The 23,084-nt window shown below is 40.1% G+C and overlaps 1 protein-coding gene across 1 annotated transcript in view; it reads left to right on the top strand.

Annotated features, from left to right (window-relative positions):
- Nucleotides 1–23,084, top strand: part of LOC309709878 (matrix metalloproteinase-17-like) — a 91,261-nt gene that overhangs the window by 52,101 nt on the left and 16,076 nt on the right. Inside the window, exons 4-5 of the mRNA XM_082538786.1 lie at nucleotides 7,249–7,535; nucleotides 21,487–21,663. Coding sequence (XP_082394912.1) covers nucleotides 7,249–7,535; nucleotides 21,487–21,663 — 464 coding nt within the window. The remainder of the gene's footprint in view (nucleotides 1–7,248; nucleotides 7,536–21,486; nucleotides 21,664–23,084) is intronic.

The following is a 23,084-nucleotide window of genomic DNA, read 5'->3' as shown; positions in this document are numbered from 1 at the left end:
TCAAGCTGTCAATAGGTGGCAATATAACCTAACTGGAATTTGCCAATCAGACACAATAACAAACAATACATGGAACTAAAGAGTTGTTACATACGTACTGTCTGTGAAGGTTCTCAGTCATCCAGGTCATCGTAGTCAAAGGAGCTTGCAAAGAAAAGCGTCTGGACTTCTTTAAGTTGCTTGAAGACGTTTCACCTCTCATCCGAGAAGCTTCTTCAGTTCTAAGGTCAAATGGTGGAGAGTCCCAGATATAAACCTAGTGGGAGTGACCCCCCACAGAGGGACAAAAGGACCCCCTGATGATCCTCTAATTGCCTGAGCCAAGGTGGGAAACTGGGCGTGGGTCCCAATCAGCCAGAGTTTCGGGTGTGTTCATTGTGAAACCTGGCCCCACCTTGTCATGCGAATTCCTGAGGTCAGATGGCCCAGGATGTGAGTGGGCGTTAAGGCGTCTGGGACGGGATCTCAAAACTGGATTATAGATGGCAGAGAGTTGGTGTCGTAAACCCCCGCCTCTGTTCAAAGATGGTCGCTCACAGTGGACATAGATGGCTTCTTTCACTCCTCTTTCAAACCATCTGTCCTCTCTGTCCAAAATGTGAACATACGTACTCTAATCTAACGTTGTACAAAGAAAAACAACAAATGGCGCAGCACAAACTACATCTGGAAGATGGCAGCTAGTACAGCTGATAAGAAAGCCAGAGTTGGATATGGAAGTATTTTGCATTTGAGGTGGGGGTAACTAGGGTGTGAAAATTGATTTGCAAAAGGCAATGTACAAATGATGTTACTGCGTTTCTTGGACTAACTGAGAAAAATATTCCAATTTAGTGAAGCACTTAGAAGACCACCATCCAGATGTGTTTAAAGAATTCAAGTTGACTAAGTATCCGTTCTCAGAAACAACATTCAAAATATTTTCCTTCTCACGTTATCCTCCAATGTTTGCTACAGCTGGCACTGCCGTTGTGAAATCAACATTTTAACCATTGGATAAAATGTTTCCAGTCATAATCATTAAAATTTCACTCTGTCTTTTCAACTAAATATAATGTTAACAACTATAGTAATTGTCTTGCCATTATGTCAATGAGTTTTTAATAAAGGAGTTTATGTTTGAGTACATGGGATGATCATTTTGTTTTGGTATTGAATTGGATATGAAGAACCATGTAAGTCTACTGTGTACTGTGACCAGCTACTAAATGTCTGGCAGCATGACATCTGTAGTATGAACATGCCAGGGAAGATTACCTTATTTAAATTTGGTTCATTGATTATCATCATTATTCTCTGAATGCTTTGAGGAACTAGCCAGTTCCTCAAAGGGAAATAATTTAAAAATGGGTTTAATTTTGCAGGGTGTGGGGCCAGTTGTGGAGCTTGCGTCTGCTCTGTGCAGAACTCGCATTTCACCATCAGTTCTCAGTTAATGTAAATGTCATTTTTGCAAGATTACAAAGACATTAACATGAACCATTTTTTTTCTTAAATATTTCCATTTATCAGTGACGACTTCATTATTTTGTGCTAAGTTGGTGTAACTGCCAGCTAAAGAAAAGAAACATCCTCAAACCTCTAATTTTCTACTCCTCAGTTCACACCCATGTATCGCCGGCATTAAGAGGATAGTATCTAATCTGCTTCCTCCCTTTCGCTCTCTTTCATGCACGCTCCCTCTCTCGTGCACCTCCGTGCTGCCTTGCAAGCCTGCAACAGAAGCAGCTTTTAAAAAGCTTTTGTAGTGAGGAACATTTTTTGGTGGATGAGGAAAGGAGACATCTCTGTCAGAGATGGAAATGTGTCTATGTGATCACTGATCCCTCTGAGTGTAGTAGCCCCGAGAAACGCTGAAACATAAGGAACTCGTCATTCTCATAGAGAATAGGCTGCTTGACTCTGACTAAAGTTAGAACTGTGGAAGATGAAGCCACAGGGAGTTGTCAGAAATATTTCTGTAATAGGAGAGTTGCTGTGTTTTTGCTTGTTATGCTCCCTTTTGCTCACTCTCCCTTATAGTTTGTGTCTGTTTTTTCTTATGATGATGATCATCTATCCACTCCCTCCCTTCATCCTGTTCACTATCGTATCTTTTGTTTGAAGATTGGACAGTGTGTACTTCTGAAATAAAATAGTTTGTCACTTTGTGAAATTACTAAAAACAAAATGTAGAATTGTATTTTTAAGTTGTTTAATGCTTAACAAAGTTTAGTCCACAAGCACACGTTTTACTTTTGGAGACAAGAGCAGTGTCTTTGTCCGACTCCCATTGCACATTGGCAAACACGCTGCTAGTCAGCATTGCTCAGCTGAATTACAACTTTATTTGTAGAGGGTATGTATTAACGTTCAAACTTCTGTGATAAGCTGTCAGGTTTGGCAGGAATTCACACAGCAGCCTCAGTGCTCAGACAAGAGGACAAACAGTATGTGTCTTTCTAATTCACAGGGCTCAGAGCACCGCAGGCCTTTTATTTGGTGTAGCAATTACAGAATTTAAAAGCAAGGCTGAATGAGACTGAGATATACTTGAAATGGACAGTAGACAAAGCTGTTGAAATCACTAAATGTGAGAAAATGCCATATGCCAGAAGCCCATTATCACTAGAAAAGTGTGGCTACGAAGGACTTGCCAGAACAAACTGCCCCAGGAGCTCCCAGAATGTAGAGAAAAGAAAAACAAGAAAAATGAATGAACTTTTAAAAATGATCATAATGAACCACTGTTCTTCATCCGTTCTTGAATAGCAAAACAAAGGGGAAACGATTCAGTCGGAGGAATGAGTCATCATCGATCAGCAAGTCCTTAATCATAAAGAATTCAAGTATGAACTGAAACAAATGTCAAACAGAAGGTTTGCTTGACAGGAGATTTGGCTTTTAAGGTGACAAATTCAACAAAAGAAGAGATGGGAATGACAATAGAGGGGTTTTTTTTTCTTTCTTGGAATTGTTTGTAGTGACAGAAGCTCCATCTCTGAATTTATTTGTGACCTAAATGTTTACAGTGATTGTCACATTGTGAGTTTGGCAGGCCGATAACTGGATCAGCTTGTCTAAGCTGTTCATACATACCAAGGATTTTGTTGTGGAGCTAGATTTTTGCAGCATAAAGGGCAGACGAGGCCAAGAGGGGCAAGTAACACACTGAGATTCTGGAAAAGAACAGTTGTAATCCTGTAGATTTAAGCCTTTATGTGTCTTGCAGCAGTCCAGATAACTGGCACTAACAGCAAGGCTGGTCTGGACGGACATTTTCTTGAGCAACCACTTTGTCAGAAATAAATTAAAAGAAAAACTAGAGTATAAGTATATAGCTTAAACAAACTGACTAATGCTTTGATTTTAATTAAAATCTTTTTTTCCCCTCATAATGCCAGTAAAGTAGGTTCCCTCGCTGTGCACCCTGTCACCTGCCTATCTCTTGCCTATGTGGACATTTCGTGTTGATCAAATCTATAGTATGTGATGTAGAAGCAATTTTAATTTCATGCCTCATAGGACCAGTTGAGCCTATTTTCTTAAATCTGTGGTGGAGATTTTTTTTATAAGTGGATTAAAACATCATCCAAACAGAAAAACAGTGTGGTGTCCCTTGAGTAAAGGAGAATTAATTTGTAAGCCAGTTTATCCAGGATTTAATGAAAAGCCACAGCTCCGCTGAAGTTCAGCTCACTCTAAAGGTGTTCACCTTCAACTTCCCCGGCATGGTTTATATTTACCCACATTTGCCTTTTTATGGGTTCTGTTTCCTCTTTCATGTAAATTGCAGCACAAATGAATGCAATGCAGGTGGTCTGACAGATGGTCATTTTTGCTTTGGCGCAGGTACGTGTAAAAGTTGTGTTACCCAGAGCTTGTCTCACACGACGATGTGTGCCTATCTGCATTTTCAAATCGTCTTCTTTAACATGTCATTCCTGCCTCAAGGAAATTCCCAGCATGGAAAACTGGGACTTTATTATATAAAACTATTCAAGAGGTCTATCTAAAATAATACAGTTAGGTGTTTAAATATTTTTTCTAATTTTACTTTTTTTTCCCCCAATTTTAAATGAAACAACTCAGATGCAGTTGAAGTGCAGACTTTTAGCTTTAATTCAGTGGTTTGAACAAAAAGATTGCATAAAAATGTGAGGAACTAAGGCATTTTTTTCCTTTTTAAACAATCCCTTAAATTTCAGGGGCTCAAAAGTAATTCGACAAATTAAATAACTGAAAATAAAATGTTCTTTTTTAATACACAGACTGAGAGATGCGATTTAAACAGTTCTTTATTTCTCCACACCGGGTTCCCTATAAACACTGTGGTTCAAAGTCCACAGGGTCTGGGAAACACAAAGGCTTCACATTCGCTCCGCTCCTTGTCAACACCAACTCCACACCAGTAGGGATGGGTATCGTTTAGGTTTTATCCAATACCGGTGCCAAACCGGTACTTTTGAAACGGTGCCGGTGCTTAAACGGTGCTCAAACCTGTGCTTAAAGAATGGAGAACAGACAATTGGTCCAAAAACCTCTCATGTTTAGCTGTTTTTTGTAAAAAGATAACAATGTTAGCCTTTTCTGCAGCTATAGGGCAGATATGGTATCACTCTTGGCTGGAAGCAGTGCTTAAACAATGGGAAAAAAATAAATAAATAAATTAACACAAACTTTGTCCAAAAACCTCTCGTGTTTAGCTGTTTTCCACTTTTTCTTTGGTCATTTTAGCCTTTTTGGCCAGGGTGAAGGGAGCATCTGCCATCAAACAAGAAGACAGCCGCATGTAGCTATGATGATGTTTGCTAGTTCACCTTACATGCATTAATGTAATAACGTGGTTAGCCTACTCAACGTGAATTACACACGAACAATATTAAGCTACTCACGCAGAGAAGAGCGGCTTTAAGCACTTGTTGCAGGCTGCTGAGTTTGCATATTTTGCTGTGAAGTACAGCCAGACTTTTGACCGCTTTGCCTTGGGCATTTTTAATCTGTAGCTCTGCTCTACAAGAACGTACGTACCTGGCCCCGCCTACTATCCTCGGAAATCTAAAATGATTGGCGAGAATCTAAAGTGTATCACAGCTCAGGAAAAAAAAGCACCGAAATAAAGCACCAAAATGTGCGCTGCTTTTTGGTCTGGTTACTACCGTTTATGTCAGAACCGGTGCCATCATGATACCGGTACCCATCCCTACACACCAGGCAGTTCCTCTCACGCTCAGGGGTCCAGGGGTCACGGTACGAGATAGACCCGGGAAACCTATTCACAGAGACGAGGGTTACTCCTCTTGACTTTGTATACAGAGTAGCTCATGGTCGTGCAAAGTATTAAAGAGTTAAATGTAAGGCAATCTGCCTGACAGCTAAAATTTAGCTTCAACTGGGTTCCAGGGACAGCAGCAAATCTACAACAGAAAGTCCACTTATCCAATTCAGGGTCGCGGGGGGGCTAGAGCCTATCCCAGCTGTCTTAGGGCAAGAGGCAGGGTACAGCCTGGACAGGTCAACAAGTCTGTTGCAGGGTTAACACATAGAGATAGACAACCATTCGCACTCACATTCATAACTATAGGCAATTTAGAATCGCCGATTAACCTAACCCCACTAATTGCATGTCTTTGGATTATGGGAGGAAGTCGGGGTACTCAAAGAGAAGCCACGCAAACTCTACACAGAAAGACCCTGGCCTGATAGTGGAATTGAACTCAGGACCTTCTTGCTGTACTAACCACTGCACCACCGTGCTGATTGAAATGTTGTGGCGGGACCTTAAGAGAGCTGTGCATAAGCTGTGGGCGTCGAGGATGGTAACAGGAATGTGCCATAATTTCTCCACAATGATGTAAGAGAAAATACATGCAGCAGTAACACACACACAAATAAAAATAAATAAATAAATAATGTATTGGCATGTTATTCCTTTACTTATCCATGATACTAGCCTGAAGCTAGTTGTAATGGGAGGATAAGGTGGCATTCACTCTTCTTATACTCTGTCAGTATCACACGCTGATTAAATTTCCTAGAGCAGCCTGCAATGGCAAAATGGCTTCTTGTATTTAGACAAAGTGCACTTGTAGGGACAAAGAGGGTAAGTGCATCATGTAGAAGCAGAGATGAAGGAGGGGGCGAAGGCTGATGGATGGAAAGAAAAGAAAAGAGATCGTAGAGACAATGAGAGAATGAAGAGGAAAGGGGAAATGGGTGGAGAGGAGGTGGGCAAACTTAGTTTGACATTTGAGTGGTTTTCTGTTCATTTCTGTGCTGTTTCTACTGTAGCTATCAGAAAGGAATGACTTCAGAGATGTTATACTGATTGGTAAATGAAGAATAGAGAAATGTAAGAACAGGGTAAGGCTTGTAAGGTGTTCCCAACAGCTGATGCCAATGTCGCGAATGCACATTGTATTCTCCAGATATTGGGACGTAATAAGTGGCAGCAGCATCTAACCATGATATATATATTTATTTATTTTTTAAGTTTAAAACACACACACACGCACTCCAGTGAAATCACAGAATCAGGATTTTTTTGTGCAGGTGGCAGACATTATTTAGTCGATCTTCATGCTCTTAGGCAGTCCAGAGCTCCCTACATCTTGTGCTTCTTTTTCCTTTTTCGAATTTTCCTCGTGTGCTTAATCACCTACTCACCAGTCCTTTATTCATTTTACTTCTGAGGATACCATCTCAAACAAGATTGTTAGTTTTAATTCAAAAGGGGCCTATTATGCTAGTTTCTAGTTTTGTATTTTTATGCTGAACTCCATTAGAGTAGCTTTTTATGAGTCACAGCTCAATGCAGCATTTCAGTGGAGCCAGTGAAACAACCTCACTTTTCCCTTAAAGGCAGCTTTGTTTTGATTGGTAGCCCCTCATAAACTGAAGGTTTGAACAGCTGGTGGGCAGGTTACTGTGTGTAAAGCTAGAAATGTGTGTGAGATTACCTAATTAGGGCTCTCCCATCTATATGTCATGAACACCCAAGAGTAATAAAAGGTTGACCTTTTAGCTCACAGGCATGACTTGTACCAATGAGGATCCACCCTTGTATCAGTATATACATAGCTGTGGCTAGGTCTAGTCTTTTCCTTCTCACAGTTACCCTGTCCATTATCAACTTTTTTTGTCAGCATCCCATCCATTTTCTTCATTAGTCACCTCAACTCCTTTTTCACACAGTTCTTCTCCCTCTCCTTCATTATATTTGATATACTTCTTTTCTCCACTTTCTCTCTCTCTCTCTCTCTCTCTCAGAGTGCGGACTTTCCCTAAGGATTCTGCCTTATTGGGCAGGGACACTGTTCGAGCCCTCATGTACTACGCCTTGAAGGTCTGGAGCGACATTGCACCACTTAACTTTCACGAGGTGGCTGGAAGTAATGCAGACATTCAGATCGACTTCACCAAGGCTGACCACAATGATGGATACCCCTTTGATGGGCCGGGGGGCACAGTGGCACATGCATTTTTCCCTGGAGAGAGGTTTACGGCTGGAGATACGCACTTTGATGATGACGAAGCCTGGACCTTCAGATCTCCAGGTAAGTGAAGTTGCAGTATGCTATTTTAAATTGCGGCATCTGCTATATTTATAAACTATTTGGTGCCAGCAACACAAAATAAGACACTTTAATTTCCTTTTTTAATGTTCAAAATTAGTTTAATGTTTGAATTTAAAAAGGGGCTTTTCAGGCAAACAATTCATTACTTATAGATCATTTTTTTTTAAAAATCTATCTATTCAGTTTGCATTGCCTGCCTGTTAAATACTTTATTGATTTTTAAAATCGTACTCTTGCTCATTACTTTAAATTGCCAAAGTACTGTACGTCAAGGGCCCCTTCAGTGCCTGGGTGTCTACTTTCATTGGTTATTCGATCTCTGCTGGTTATTACAAGATCTTGACTGCCAAACATAGGTGACCAGTGTTTGCAGGTTCCAAACTGTGGAATTACTTTGATGTCAAAAAACAGTTTTTGTACCAGGCCTAAATGTTTTTATTTCTTCTGTAAGGGGTTAACACAAAGCACTGGGTAAGTGGCAGTATGAGGTATTCTTGCCACTTTCTATTTCCTTGATTTCATGTTATCTGAGTAGTTTGAGGGATAGCGCTATGTAATCTCTACTACGTAGGTGGATCACTTCTTACTATGAACCTACTGACCAATCAATTATCTGGAAAACAAGGTCACAATTCCTGGAAGACCACACGGATCTCTCTGCACAGTAGAGTTTTTAATGTCTCTTTGTTCCCCTGATAACCATCATTATTAAATATAGATTCTTACACACAACCTTACTCCAATATTTATTTATTCTGTAGGCAGAAAACAATTTTACAGATATTTTGTTGTCCTATATGCATTAATATATGATCATAAAGCAAGATACCTATATTCAAGTTGCTGTAGATTAACCCAACATTTGAAGTCTATATTTAATCATTGCTCTCACACCATTAAACACTACTGAGGCTACATCTGAAAGAGCACCAACTAAAACTCTCCTTCAAACAGGCTAAACTTTATTAACATAGTAGCCGTTTTAGCAAACATGGTGCTTAAAGTGCACCCTTTTAACGCTATATTATACAGTTGCTCTCCTGCCAATAAACTTAGCAACTGACTTAGCAAGTTGATAACCAGCTTTGTGTGACCACTTATCCTAATTGCCAATGTTAGGGTAAGTGAAGCCAAATAGCAGAAGACATCCTGTGTATACTGAAATCAAATTGTAGTACAGGGCTCTGGATGTTGCCACTTGTTTATAATTGCCAAACTGATTAGCAATTTGCTGGTTATTGTAAACCTTCTAGAAATCAACATCAAACTAATTTGCTTATTACTGGCTGTTTGAACTCTGACACTTCTGCATTCACCTCAGTTCAAAGGAAAAAAAAATGGCACTCTATTATTTACTGGCTGTATATCGTGTTTCATCATTATTTATTTGTTTGTTTGTCCTGTTTCAGTTCACTCCCTATTTAAGTCATTATCAAAATGGATTATTAACCTGAGTCACATTGATTATTAGCTGTTTTCCGATGTGTTAATACTGTCACCACCACACATTTAGCCAGTGAAACATGTTCATCCAGTGTGTTTCTTGCTCTGAATTGTGTGGTTTAATAGATTTGTTTATGCAGTGTCCTCTTGAATGATCTGGCCAAATTTCTTTCATCAAACAGTTTTCAAAGTGCTTGATTACCCGCCAAGGGAGATGTGGGAGTTTGAAATGAGGACATGTTGACAGTGGCTCCGAATGGAATTCAATCAGCTTTGCCAATCAAAAATAAATGAGCTCATATTAGAGATATCCGTCATTCTTAGACAGCTCTGGAAAATCTCGCCCAGTGTTTTGTCTCAAAACCACTTACATTCACTTTTTCATTATTCACTCATATGTTCATTCATTCACCTTTCTTCTTGTTGCACTTTTGCTGAACCATATGTGTCTTTGTTGTGTTATGAATATGTGTAAACCTCAGACTCTATGCTGTGTGTGTGTGTGTGTGTGTGTGTGTGTGTGTGTGTGTGTGTGTGTGTGTGTGTGTGTGTGTGTGTGTGTCCCCTCACAAATTAAATATTTGTGTGTACTATTTTTTTCAAAATAGTCGCCACAAGGTCAAGTTCCCTAAACATGCCAGTCACTTAGCATCATCCTCATTTTACGTCCAACGTCCTTAGCTTGAAAAAAAAAGAAAAAGAAAAAAAAACAGAAAGTAGATCAGGTTGGCAAGTGGGAAAGCATTAAAGGACCTCTCATCTGGATGAAATAAGCGGATGGAGCAATCAAGTCCACTGAATGCATCATCAGGCAGGGACTGTCCCAGCACGGTCACACGAATGACAGCATAAATCATTAACTCTCCTTTTCTCTGACTTGCTTTCTTTATTCGTCCTTTCATCTGCATGACTGAACTTAAAATGACCTTCCTCTCTCCTTTACTCTATGCCTGCATCTGTCCCTTCTTTATGAAAGATGAATGGACAGTAAAAACTGATGAGAAGGGGGGGTAGAAAACATGTGATAAATATTTGGCACAATTGCTTCACACAATCCTCCAAAATGACTTGACCGTATAGAAATGTTCGCCAATCAGAAGTCTAGAAGCCTGGGAGGGAAAGAGTAAACAAAGATGGCGCATAGAAACAGAAATGAGTCCTACGTGTGGACAGACAGTGAGGTGGAATCATTCTTCAATATCAATATCTTTTCCACAATTCTGAGGAAAAAAAGTCAGAATTCTGACTTTTTTCTCAGAATTCTTTTTTCTCAGAATTCTGAGATAAAAGTCAGAATTATGAGAAAAAAAATCAGAATTCTGAGATTAAAATCAGAATTATGAGAAAAAAAATCAGAATTCTGACTTTAATCTCAGAATCTAAGATTAAAGTAAGTTTTTTCTCAGAATTCTGGAAAAGAAGAAAAAAAAGACATGCCCTTTTTTTCCCAGTGGCCCTAATCCTCTTCCATACCCAACACACAGAAAAAGTTGCCTTTCAAAAATACCTGTGTTTGTGTGGACGTAGCCTGAATCTAACTAATGCCTATCATTGTAGACTCTCTACTTTACAATATAAAGGGGCTTGAGGCAAATGTTAATGTGAGACTATATAATTAAATTGAATTGAATTAATGAAATAAGGGAAGCAAGCCTGAACATAACACACCCAAAATAAAAGATTATCAAAATAAAGCAGGAAGTAGCAAACACTGAGACATGGAATAAGACATGCAAACTCGACAGAACTAAATAAAGGCCATGGAGAGAGAACACAGAGGGACTAGACAGACACAGGGATTTGACTGGTGAAACAGGGATCTCAAAAGATGACAGCTAAATATTATATAATCTAATGAGGAACAAAAGCAAAAGTAAACTCAGAAGCACTGGGAAACAATATGACAAAGGATTAAACAGAACTTAAACACAAATCAACTCACAAAACTCAAAATACTGATTGTTGGTTCCTCTTGGTGAGCAGTTGGCAAATGTTTGCAGACAAGTCAGCATCTTCCATGAAAATTATGGGCTGCTGTGGTTATTTACCAATGGCCATTTGGCAGTTTGATGCACTACCCTCTTTGCCAGTCGTCACTGGGTGAAATTGGTTGCACTCTCCAATGGTCACTCACCACAACTGGTGTCTATTGTCTTGGGATGAGGAAAAATTCCCTAAATCTAGTAATTGTCTAGGTTTAAACAAGCTCTCAACTTCTTGACCAATACTTTCGCTACCTTGGGCATCACATGCTGGTTTTTTGTCAAATGCCACCCGTGTGTCTTCGTTACACAAGTCTGTTTTTCAGTGTAGCGTTTTAGAGACCGCTAAAGTCAGGTAGCTGAAGGTGTGGCACAGTTTTCTCAACCAGATCCATCCCATCTAGAGCTTTGCGTTTTGCACATAGTTTTGCTTTTTTCCACTTGCAGATTAATTTCTTTTCATTTACTTGTTTACTACACTTAAACCACTACTTATTGAATGTAAGGGGAAGATTATTGTTTGGGTTAAAACATGCTTTTTCAAAACAGAAACCCTTCAAGTTGAAAAAGGACGAGCTGGGATTGACAGATCTATTTTACTAATGCCATAATCCATTGACTCATGCACGGCTGCCGAAGGACAAGTTGTGCGTAACTGAAACACGCAAGCAGCTTTGACAAAGCAGCATTATTTGACATCGCAGGAATGAGAACAGGCTGTTTTGACATAGAAACTATTATACAATGTCTACACAGGCGATGTAGTGACAGCAATGCATTTGTACTGCACCAGCTTTAGTGCTGTGTCTATGTATATACAGGATGCCTTCAGGGACAATGCTGAATGTAGTTCACTTAATAAAAAGTATAAATGGGAGCAACCAGTGCATACTTTCTGGTGAAGGCACAGTGTTACACGGAAGTAGCTGTGTAAAGATTGAGAAAAAAAGAAGTTAATGAGAAAATCAAATATGACCTTATTACACACCTGCAAACTCGCACTTACTGTGTAAAGTGGTAGTGCATGTTGAATTGTCAGCTTTGTTTTGGCGTGTAGTCTCTGCAATTCTATAAGTGTTTGTGATGACATAAAGAATTATCCACCAGTCTTGTCAGTCACCTTAAATGAAATGCGGTTTCCAGGTGGTAAAAAGTTTAGTTCGTCACAGATCTATCTCCCATCAAATTGTGTTATTGAAGACTCGTGTTCCCTCACTTGTTCCAGCGAAATGTTAGGAATCAAATTAACTTTGATTTGTCTAATTATATCTGCTCCTTGTGGGTATTTGATGTCTGTATTTAGTCTTTTGTTTCTAATAAAATTGCAAATAGTTCCTCAGCAGGGGAAGAGTAATTGTTACTGCCATGCTGTGTATACCACCATCTGCTAAAACGTCCCTGAGGCAAAAATAGATAGAGTGCCAAAAGTTTTTTGATGTGTGAGGATGCTATTATTCCTCCTCTAATTCCAAGTGAAGCCTTTTCCCTTCCAGGAGAAACAGAATCACACAACTTGGCAGCCTCTACCTATTCTAACTTTTTATCACCTTACCCTCAGCATTCCCAAATAGAGTATCTGCTGGATGAAAGATGAATTCATGACAAACTTTGACATGAAAACCTCTTCCAAGGCTGGAAGCAAAATAGTGTAAGCAAACAGAATTTATGAAGCACCTGCCCTCACAATAGGAGCGATTTTGCCGCATAGAGATAATGATGCGATCAGTGTGCTTCTTGGGGTTATGTATACATTATCTTGTGAAATGCACTGTACAGAAAATGTTAGTTATACTATATGCACATGACAAACCAATACTTTATGTGAAGATGCTTCACTATGCGGGTAGCTCCTATGGGCTGTTGCCTGGGAACAAGCAGTCTGCAAGCACAAAAATAATCACTTTGTACTTATAATCAATAGCACTAATAAAAAGTGCTTGACTAATTTAGATAGTATTGTTTGTAATTGTTCCATAAATAACCTCTTGCTCATTTACATTGTGTTCAGGTTTTCCATTAAACATCAAAGATACACAATGCAAACATACTCCTATGTTTGGTATATTATTAAACCAAATAAGAAACTGTACTGAAGCTCCAAATGTCATGGCAGATTGTTGAGAGTCCAAAAATTCAGTGTGTGTTTAGACATCATTTATACTGAGAGTGAACTTCTAGACTGAATAATAAGTGTCAAAAATAATGAAATGTGCACCCCTGAACCCATTAGGGAGCTGAAAGCAGTTGTTGATTTAAGCACAAAAATTGGTCCACGCATTTAGGATCACATTAGCAGTGTGTACCTTCCCCTGTCAGATGACTTGTTATATAATGGTGGATAAATTGTATCTAACTTCAGATACTCATTCGTCCAAAAGTGCTCTTTTTTTTTTTTTGAGCATTCACAATGGAAATTTTAAACTGTTTAAAAAATAGCACTGAATTACATTACAGTACATTACATTGTGTGGTCCACAAACCCATACTAACTGCGGTAGTTGTGAATTAAGAAATAAGGCCCTGGCCACACAGGCCTAGAAAGCAGTTGGCATCGCCCTGGCAAATACCAGTTGCTAGGGAATAATGACTCTTCCCAGATCACTTGCGACTGATGCTAAAGGCTAAAATTGTGATGTTTTGGAAGTCTGAGTAAAAGTTGTACTCCCTCTTCACCCACGACTGCAGACCTGCTGATGGTTCCAACACCATCATTAAGTTTGCAGATGACACCACGGTGATTGGCCTCATCAGTGACAACGATGAGGCCGCCTACAGGGAGGAGGTGGATCGTCTGGCTGAGTGGTGCGACAGAAACAACCTGCTGCTTAACACCGAGAAGACCAAGGAGCTCATCGTGGACTACAGGAGGAATGCTGACCCACATCCACCCATCCACATTAAGGGGATGGCTGTGGAGCGTGTGAGCAGCTTCAAGTTCCTGGGAGTCCACATCTCCGAGGATCTCACCTGGACGACCAACTGCTCCAAGCTGGTCAAGAAGGCTCACCAGCGCCTCTTCTTCTTGAGGACTCTGAGGAAGAACCACCTGTCCTCAGACATCCTGGTGAACTTCTATCGCTGCACCATCGAGAGCATCCTGACCAACTGTATAACAGTCTGGTACGGGAACTGCTCTGCCTCGGACCGGAAGGCGTTGCAGAGGGTCGTGAAAACTGCCCAGCGCATCGCCGGAGCACCACTTCCTGCCATAAAAGACATCTACGGGAAGCGGTGTCTGAAAAGGGCTGAGAAAATCATCAAAGACCCCAGTCACCCATCACATGGACTCTTCACCCTCCTGCCCTCTGGGAGGCGCTACAGGAGCCTCCGGACTAAGACCACCAGGTACCGGAACAGCTTCTTCCCCACAGCTGTCAGACTCCTGAACTCTGCCTCCTGACATCTGACCCACGTTAAACTCATGGACTGAACATACACACACCCACAATGGACAACTGTACCCTCAAACACAATAATAACATGGACTGAACCACCACTCACAACCACCAGCACTTTATATAGCCTCTGTAGAAACTATCTACACCCTCACTTATCTTAACTGCACTACTGTATAGCTCTGTGTAAATAATCATTCTGTACATTCGATAATCTTTAATCCTACAACTGTTTACAACTTGCATAGTTCCCATTTCTGTATAGCTGTATATCTCAGATTCCTGTAAAGTTATTTATTTCATATTCTGTATAGTTTTTCATATTTATATCCTGTTCATATCCTGTACATAGCTTGTACTCACTACAGCCTGTACATACTTATAGTTATAGAACATTCACAACATACTTCATACCGTGTACATTATAACATACCATAATAGACCTATTTCTGTAATATACTCACATATCTATATTATTGCTAATATATATTGTAATATATCTATATCACTAAAGCACTTCTGGATGGATGCAAACTGCATTTCGTTGCCCTGTACCTGTGCATGTGCAATGACAATAAAGTTGAATTCTATTCTATTCTATTCTATTCTAAGTGTGCTTCCATATGAAATTTATTAAGCTGTATTCATTGGCAAGACTTGCATAAAAGCACGAACTGAATCGTATACATCATAAATCTGAACTTAGATACTGGAATGTTTTTTTATTTCACCCATAATGCTGGGTTAACATATTTTCATTCTCATAACTGTCGTCCACAAGAAAGAAGAAGAACAAAAAGATTCAGCACCCTCGGGATGCATTTTGACCTCAGCCTGGAGGATTTAGATGGTGATTTGATTGGTGTGTGAGGCTGTCTAACCCAGCTGGTGAGTCTGTGATGGGGCCAGAACCTCTGTGGATGTCCCTCCTTTGTTTTCTGCTGTCAGGGCTGCAAACCATATGTTGCAGGACAGCAGCTCAATCTGCTCCAATTAGACCTCCCACCAGGCTGTTGCAATGGCAAGGCAAGCAGACGATGCTGGTAGTGTGGCTTGAGCGTGTGTTTGAATGTGTGTGTGGAATGATGGCAGAGGCATCAGCAGCTGCGTAGATGTAGGTTTGGTTAACAGGAGGAGAGGTCAGCAGTGGGGCCTCACCTTTATGACTCAAATTCACTCATAACCTGCCTCCAAAAAACTATCCATTTGGTTAAAAAGCATAATGGTGTTAACAGTAAAAAAAAATATATATATATATATATATATGCATTACAATATATTTTACGTGCTAATGTTGGGAATGCCGTTGATTTTTGCCTGTAATAAATAATTCAGAGAGGATTATTGTGTACAGAAAATGGCCTTTTTCCTGCACTGTGATGAATTTCCTCAAGAGCAAACTTTGCATCTAGTGCATTAAGATTTTTCATCTGTAAAGCAACAAACTACTTTTTTTAAGCATCTAAAGAGGAAACTCTTCCTGAATGTCTCTAATCAGCTCCCCAAAGAAAGTCAGAGTCGATGAATTCTCTTTTCTTCTGTGGTGCTGGGTGCACAGTTCAGCTCATGTCCAGATTTTAATGTTTTGTTTAGCTGTTAAAATTGCCTTCTCTAACACATTGAAGCTGCCAGGCTGGTGTTGTGAGGCTCAGGGAAAAAAGTTAATTAAAAAGCTCTTAATTTCTTCACGTCACACTCTGCCAGTCTCCCCCTTGCTGCTATCTTGCATCCCGCTCTAGCGTCATCAGCTTGCCTAGCTTGTCTCCAAGGCATTGCTTAGCTGATGCCGGTATCACTGCTGAACTACATATCCGTCTGCTTGTAAGACAACAGGCAAAGCTATCAGAATCATAAATTGTTGCTCTTAGCAACTTTTTCAGAGGCGTGATAGACCCTTGGGAAGATCTAAGCGTGTTAGGTCAGCCCACAAGGTAAAAAATGAGTGTTGGCGCTTCAGCAGATTGTGGAGCTATGTAATTGTCTTCAGAAAAATGAACATTATCAGACAAATCCGTATCTGAGTAATTGCCTTTGCTAATTCCTTTCCCCCATCTCCCGGTGCATTGTTCTCAGCGGGACCCTAAATCTGGGTCTGCTAAGGCCAATTCCTAATGTGTATGATGCTGCTGAATAGTGGAAATTAAGCACCACATTTAACAGGCCAGTTCACCCCTGCTGTGTAGATGGATGGTTCTGGCATCCATTAGGTGTCGTGAGAGGTGGAATCTCGGTGAGATCAAATAAGCGGAGGTCTGGAAGTGCTGTTTTTGCTTTGACAGGCAGCAGATTGCTTGTATTAATTATCACTCAGCCAGCAATCTGCTTCTACAAACTGATTACCCTGACTAAAACAAAAGCATCATTAGGCAGGTGAATTTTTCATGACATTCAATTTTTTTTTCTGTGTGTGTGTGTTTGTGTGTTGGGAATACATGCACACATTCTGTGTACTGTTTATGTTTCTGTATGAGGAATGGTTGGCATATTGGGCATGTTACCCTATTTTTGTTGTGTCTTTTCCAATGATCGTTACACTTTATTTTACCCGTCCTCCTATTGTTTTGTTGGCAGCAGAGAGGAGGGGAAGTGTATACTTTACAAGCTCCAAGAGAACAGAAAACATGAAAGAATCATTGAAAATATCAAACTCTAGTCTCTCTCGGCTACATTGTGCTATTACATTCATAGAGCATTATTTGAAACTGCAATTTAAAGGTTTTTTTTTCTTTAAACCTGCTCTTTACATTACAGCGTGCCTTATCTGTGCCCTGGTTTTCAAACCACATTTCCAGACTGATGTATGTTAACAATAACATGTTACTGAAGTAAAATACTGAAAAGAAAATGGAAAAAACCCACCAAACAATGCTGCGGAACAATTCAGTGCCGGGAAATACAAACAGGATCAAATTCCACAGACAATAAACAAACGATAAAGTTAGAACAGGTACACGTAACAGTGGGATGGTGTGAAAGAGTTCAGCAATTATAAACTTTGTCCACTGGAGTATTGTATTGCACTATTTATTTTTTCCTTTAGAGTCAACAAAATATAACTAAAAATCTTCTCTAAAGCAGCCGCTTCACTTCATATATGTATTTGTATCAGAATTCAATGTGTCATAGAAAACATACCAATATAAAGAAGGAAAACACACGAGAAAGCGTTTCATTCTGCGTGTGGTTGTGTCTCTTATCTGAGTGTTCAGTTTGTCTGGTTACTAACAACTCGGTTTGAATAACTGGAGCAGTGGACGGGGCTTTCGGGGCTCACCGATCGTATTGGAGGTCATTAAGGGATTACAGTGTTCTGTGCTAAATGTGATGTCACTGTGTGATTACAGTGATGGATGTCAGCTTGAGGAGCAGCAGATATTTGGAAGAACGTTCTGACCTCTGCTAGAGAGATATTTTTTTCTTCTGGTGTGGCCCAAACAAGGGAAAGCGTAGCATTTTGCCTGGGTGGACTGAATTTTGGCTGTGAGCCAATACCATTACAGACAGTGTGGAAGTCCTGAGCATGAAGTGCATCCTCGCAAAACCTTTTTAGTGATTAAGTCAGTAACCTCAGAGAGGATTGTACTTCCTAGGAGCACAATATTAGAAATTTAATGATGGGAAATAAAACATACTGACAGAACACGAGGCAAAACATGGAAATGACAGAAGCGTTGAGGGGGGGAGGGGCATATACAGATATGCTACTTTGTTAGGTACACTTTGTAGAAGCAGCTTGGGCCCCTTTTCTTCATGGCACAGATTCAACAAGATTGAAACATTTCTCAGAGATTTTGGTGTATATTGACATGATATCATCACAAAGTTGCTGCAGATTTGTCAGCTGCACATCCATCATGCAAATCTCTCCTTCACATCTCTAACATGCTCTATTGGATTGAGATCTGGTAGCTGTGGAGGGCATTTTGCTCCAGCAAAGTCATTTTCATTTTCAACAAAACAGCTTTGTGACATGGTGCTTTATCACCCACAAGGAAATGGATACACTGTGGTCATAAAGGGATGAACATGGTCAGCAACAGTACTCAGGCAGGCTGTAGCATTTAATAACGCTCAACTGCTTCTATTGGCCCAAAGTGTGCCACGCTTTTACTTTGTCTACACCAAATTCTGATCCTACCATCTGAATGTGACAGCAATAATTACAACAGTTTTTAAAAAAATTTTAAAGCCTGTGAGAAATGTAACCTCAGTTTCCAGTTCTTAGCTAACAGGAGTGGCACCCAGTGGTCTTCCTCTGCTGTAGCCCATCTGCTGCAAGGTTCAGCATGTCATGCATTCAGAGATGCTCTTTGTCCTTCTTTGGTTGTAATGAGTTGTTATTTGAGTTGCCTTTCAGCTCAAAGCAACCTGGCCATTGTCCTGTCACCTCTGGCATCAACGAGGCATTTTCATCTGGAGAGCTGCAATGCACTGGATATTTTCTCTTTTTTGTGAACCTTACAATGGCTCTGTGGAAAAATCCCAGTAGATCAGCACTTTCTGAACTATTCAGACCAGCCTGTCTGGCACCAATAACCATGCCACAGTCAAAGTCACTTAAATTGCCTTTCTTCCCTAAATCACCTTGTTCACTTTGAACTTCAGCAAGTCATCTCGACTGTGTCTGCATGTCGACATGCATCGAGCTGTTGTGTGTGTGCTGATTAGATAGTTGTGTTGATGTTAACAACTAGTTACAGGTAGCTAACACATGAGTTAGTTCTTTTCCAAAAATAAGTTGTTTCAGGGTATTTACCCAACTTCCAGATGTAACTAATCAGTTTGAACTCTAAAGACTGACCTGACACTTAATAAAATGGATAAGTTAAGGGGAAACATTGTCAACTGTATTTAAAGATAACATTTATTGTGATACAGAAATTAATGAATCTCTAAGATTATTCTTTTCATAGTGACAGAAGAGCACTGAGATTTAAAGCACACTTGTTGGAGGCTGATTGGCTCGCTGAAGGCGGGCAAGAGGATGATTGGGCTAGAGTAATGATGTCGGTATTGACTTTGACAGTGTGGGAAAGTGGAAGTGGTGTAAAGAACAGACTAGCAGTCGAACAACCAGGAAAGCAGGCAAGTGAGTGATTACACGTTTTCATTACTAAACTTATGCATAAGCTTCACCGTGTTTAAATTAGCAAAAGATGGGAAGAGGATCGTATCAAAGTAAACCCAGCTAGAATAGCACTGAGTATTTTATGCTAACCCTAAAACTGCATACTGTTTTGTGGCAAACACGTCTCCTATGTGCATTCATATAGTCCAGTTACAAATAGTTGTATTTATGCTATGAGTGACAATGATTGAGTTATTACAAGCTATTTTTGGTCATTAAAAGAGTAAAATTAGCTTAATTACTAAATCTTGAGTGAGGGATTTGTGACTAGTTGCAAAGACAGCAGGAAGTACTGATTATAGATATTCATGCTATTGACATAGGCTGACTTTAGGGCATCCACTAAGGAGCTGTGATGTTTTTTATGGATCTTCTTGACCAAGATCAAAGCAACAGAGTCCTGTGATCCTCATCTTTGTGGACTGGAGAACTGACAGTCAGGAGAGGGTTGAAAGGTCTACCAAATGAAGCTATCAATTTCTATTCTCAGCTCCATGCCATGAAAGCATTTGGACTGATAAAAAAGCTGCTTAATGGGTCAGTGGTGAATCTGGAAGAACAAAGATTGAATCCCTAAGAATGTAACAGTCTGAAGAGCCATACTGAATACTCTCTCTCTCTCTCTCTCTCTCTCTATGTGTCTCAGTCTCTGCTTTTCTAAAATAATTTGGTGCATTCACACAATCCTTGCCTCTCTGACTTTGTCCTCAGTCATTATGTCTATTATGTCTGCTTCACGTGGACCTTAAATGCGATGACATGGTACATACTGTGCTCTGAGTCCCTGTTCTCCCTTTCTCCCTCACTCTCTCTCCCTTTCTTTCCTTCCTATTGTTCACCTGCAACATGTGCTTCTGTAGATTAGAGTTGGCATTTGCCTCCTGACCACCCCAGGTGAATACTGTAAGCACGAGTGCGTGTCCCAGGCCGTGGCCGACCTATGGTTTACTGAATGCAGACTTGCGCACATAGCCACCAAGGAACTCTGAGCTAGCTTGGTTTGACACGGTACCTCTTCATATTTTTGGAAATCTAAATCTCTAAGCCCCAGGTTCTGTCTTGCTTCACAGAGTCAGACAAGGGGTTTGGGAGGATTTTTCTTTTTATGTTTTAGCTGAAGATGGAGGGAAGGTGCTTTAATAGCCTGCAGCCTCTTTAGGTGTCTTTCCGCACTAAGATTTTGATTGGCGGCCCAGGGACTCAGGCAGTATTACCATAGTTATCTCACTATACCACACACCTGCAACACTCAGAGCTTCCTGAGCTGTCTGTCATGCCTCTCAATTTGCACCACAAGTTGGACAAAAAAAAAAGAAAAGGGTCAATTAAGGGTGCAGACCCATAGCAGAAAGGTCACATTGGCGACCATCGCTGTGGATCTCTCCAAAGCAATTTACCAAAAAGTCTTTCATGCCACCTTCTCTGTCACTGAATGCTAATGCTAATTGAACATGTGTGACCAATCAAAACAGTCTGTTGGCCATGGAGGAAGAAGCAGATTATCCATTTACACATGATCAGTGTCTGCAGCTGAAGACCTAGAACAACTTCTTTATAGCAATCTGCAAGCTGTGACATTACACATTAATTGATTATCTCGTCATAAAATCAAATGCAAAGCAGCAGTAAATCCTTCCACAAATGTACTTGAAAAACAAATGGGAGTGGTCTATTATTATTTTAGTCAACTGTTACAAAAATTAACTAATAGTTTGAGCACGATAAAGCGAGTTCTTACATATAGAAAAATGTGGTTTGTATATTATTTAAATAATGGCTATAACCATGCACGAAATACAGGGACTATAGTCATAATAGTAGCAATTTTACAGAGCATTACTTGTGTTGTGTATAGTGACCTTTGACCTTTAGAGTGCATTTCTAAAGAGGTTTGCTTTTTCTTCTTTATGTTTCACTAAACGAGGCTTTTAACAGTGCGCTTACTTTCATTTTTTGTGTAATCTCCTTTCTGTCTCTTTCAGACTCTCACGGCATGGATCTGTTTGCAGTCGCAGTCCATGAGTTTGGTCATGCCATCGGTCTGGTCCACACCTCTGCAATGGAGTCCATCATGAGACCGTACTACCAGGGCCCTGTTGGAGACCCTCTAAAATATGATCTACCCTATGAAGACAAAGTCAGAGTTTGGCAGCTTTATGGTATGTAAAAGGCGCCTGTGTGTGTGTGTGTGTGTGTGTGTGTGTGTGTGTGTGTGTGTGTGTGTGTGTGTGTGTGTGTGTGTGTGTGTGTGTGTCAGGGAGATGAGCCAGAAAAGTAAATTACTTTGATTCCTAACAAATTTCCATTTATTGAATCTGCCTCAGGTGTTAGTGAAAAGCACAAATCCATAAACATTGAAGCAAACTGGCTGTGTAACTATGAAAAGGATCATAACAGCAAGTAAAGACAGGCATAATGATGCCAATAATGAACTAAAACACACAATTAGAAACATCAGGGTGGCAGGGTGGATAGAAATATAATTAGTGTTGGACAATAAATGATACCAACCTCTCCCGCAGGGGAATTGTAGAAAAGGGGAGAGACCAAAAAGGGGTACTGCAAATTTATAGGGTTGCACCAAAGAAGAAGAAAAGGATGAGGAGGGGCTCTCACTGACAATGAAGATAACTACAGGCTTGGGGATCCTGGAGTTTAGAACACATTTTGTGTAATTATAACAATATGTAATTTGTGACCCGGTTACACACAAGAGACAACATTTCAACAGGCATAAAATGGCATTTTTGCACCAACAAGGTGATTAGAATTAGCTGAGAACTTGACATGTGTCAGCACAGTGTGCAGCGTGTCCTTAACAACGCATTGCACATATAAAAAAGTAGAAGTAGCAGGCCTAAAAAACTATCTATAGCAAATGAATTGCACTGTCATGTCCTGAAAATAAGGAAAAAGGCAGCAAAGACCTGACACAGGACCTGCATCTGCACCTGTTGTTGGTGCATATTTGCAAATTTCAGTAGGTCACTGCACCTATTTCCCATTTCCTGGCATAACATAAAGAAATGAGGGGTGACTCAAGGCCTGAAACAATATATGACCTAAATCAGAACTGCTTAATTTATTTTTCCTATTACAGTCAGCTGTTTCGTGTATTTCCATAATTATATTGAACAATTTTATGCTCCTGGCTAAGCCTCTTTACTGGAAATATAGTTTTGTTTTTTCCCATCATTAATATGAAATATGTGCTGCAGTAAATACTCACAAAATTATCTGCTTACCTGATGAATCATCATTAGTAACAAGCAGTGTCAAACATGATCAATGCTGTGAAGTCTCCGACCCTTCATAGAATCCTTCTCTGCTGGCCGTGAGTCATGATCCTTGGCTGTAATTATGTTTGTCTCGCAGTAAACTAGTGGCTGTGACAGCTCAGGAGACTGAAGATACAGCAGCCTCATCTCATGCAGGGGGCACCAATTTATGAGCTCTGCAGAGCAAGGTTATTGATTTAATGAAAACATGGATGGAGTTAATTGGACCTCATTATGCCATGTGACTTCATCAAACCTTTCCCTGATCCAGGAAGTGACAGTGAGACAAGAAAGAAAGAAAA

The sequence above is a fragment of the Aulonocara stuartgranti genome (assembly GCF_965226115.1).
Source record: "Aulonocara stuartgranti genome assembly, chromosome: 7".
Taxonomy (NCBI): Eukaryota; Metazoa; Chordata; class Actinopteri; order Cichliformes; family Cichlidae; genus Aulonocara; species Aulonocara stuartgranti.
The sequence above is the reverse complement of the archived record's forward strand: the minus strand, read 5'-3'. Positions and strand labels throughout refer to the sequence as shown.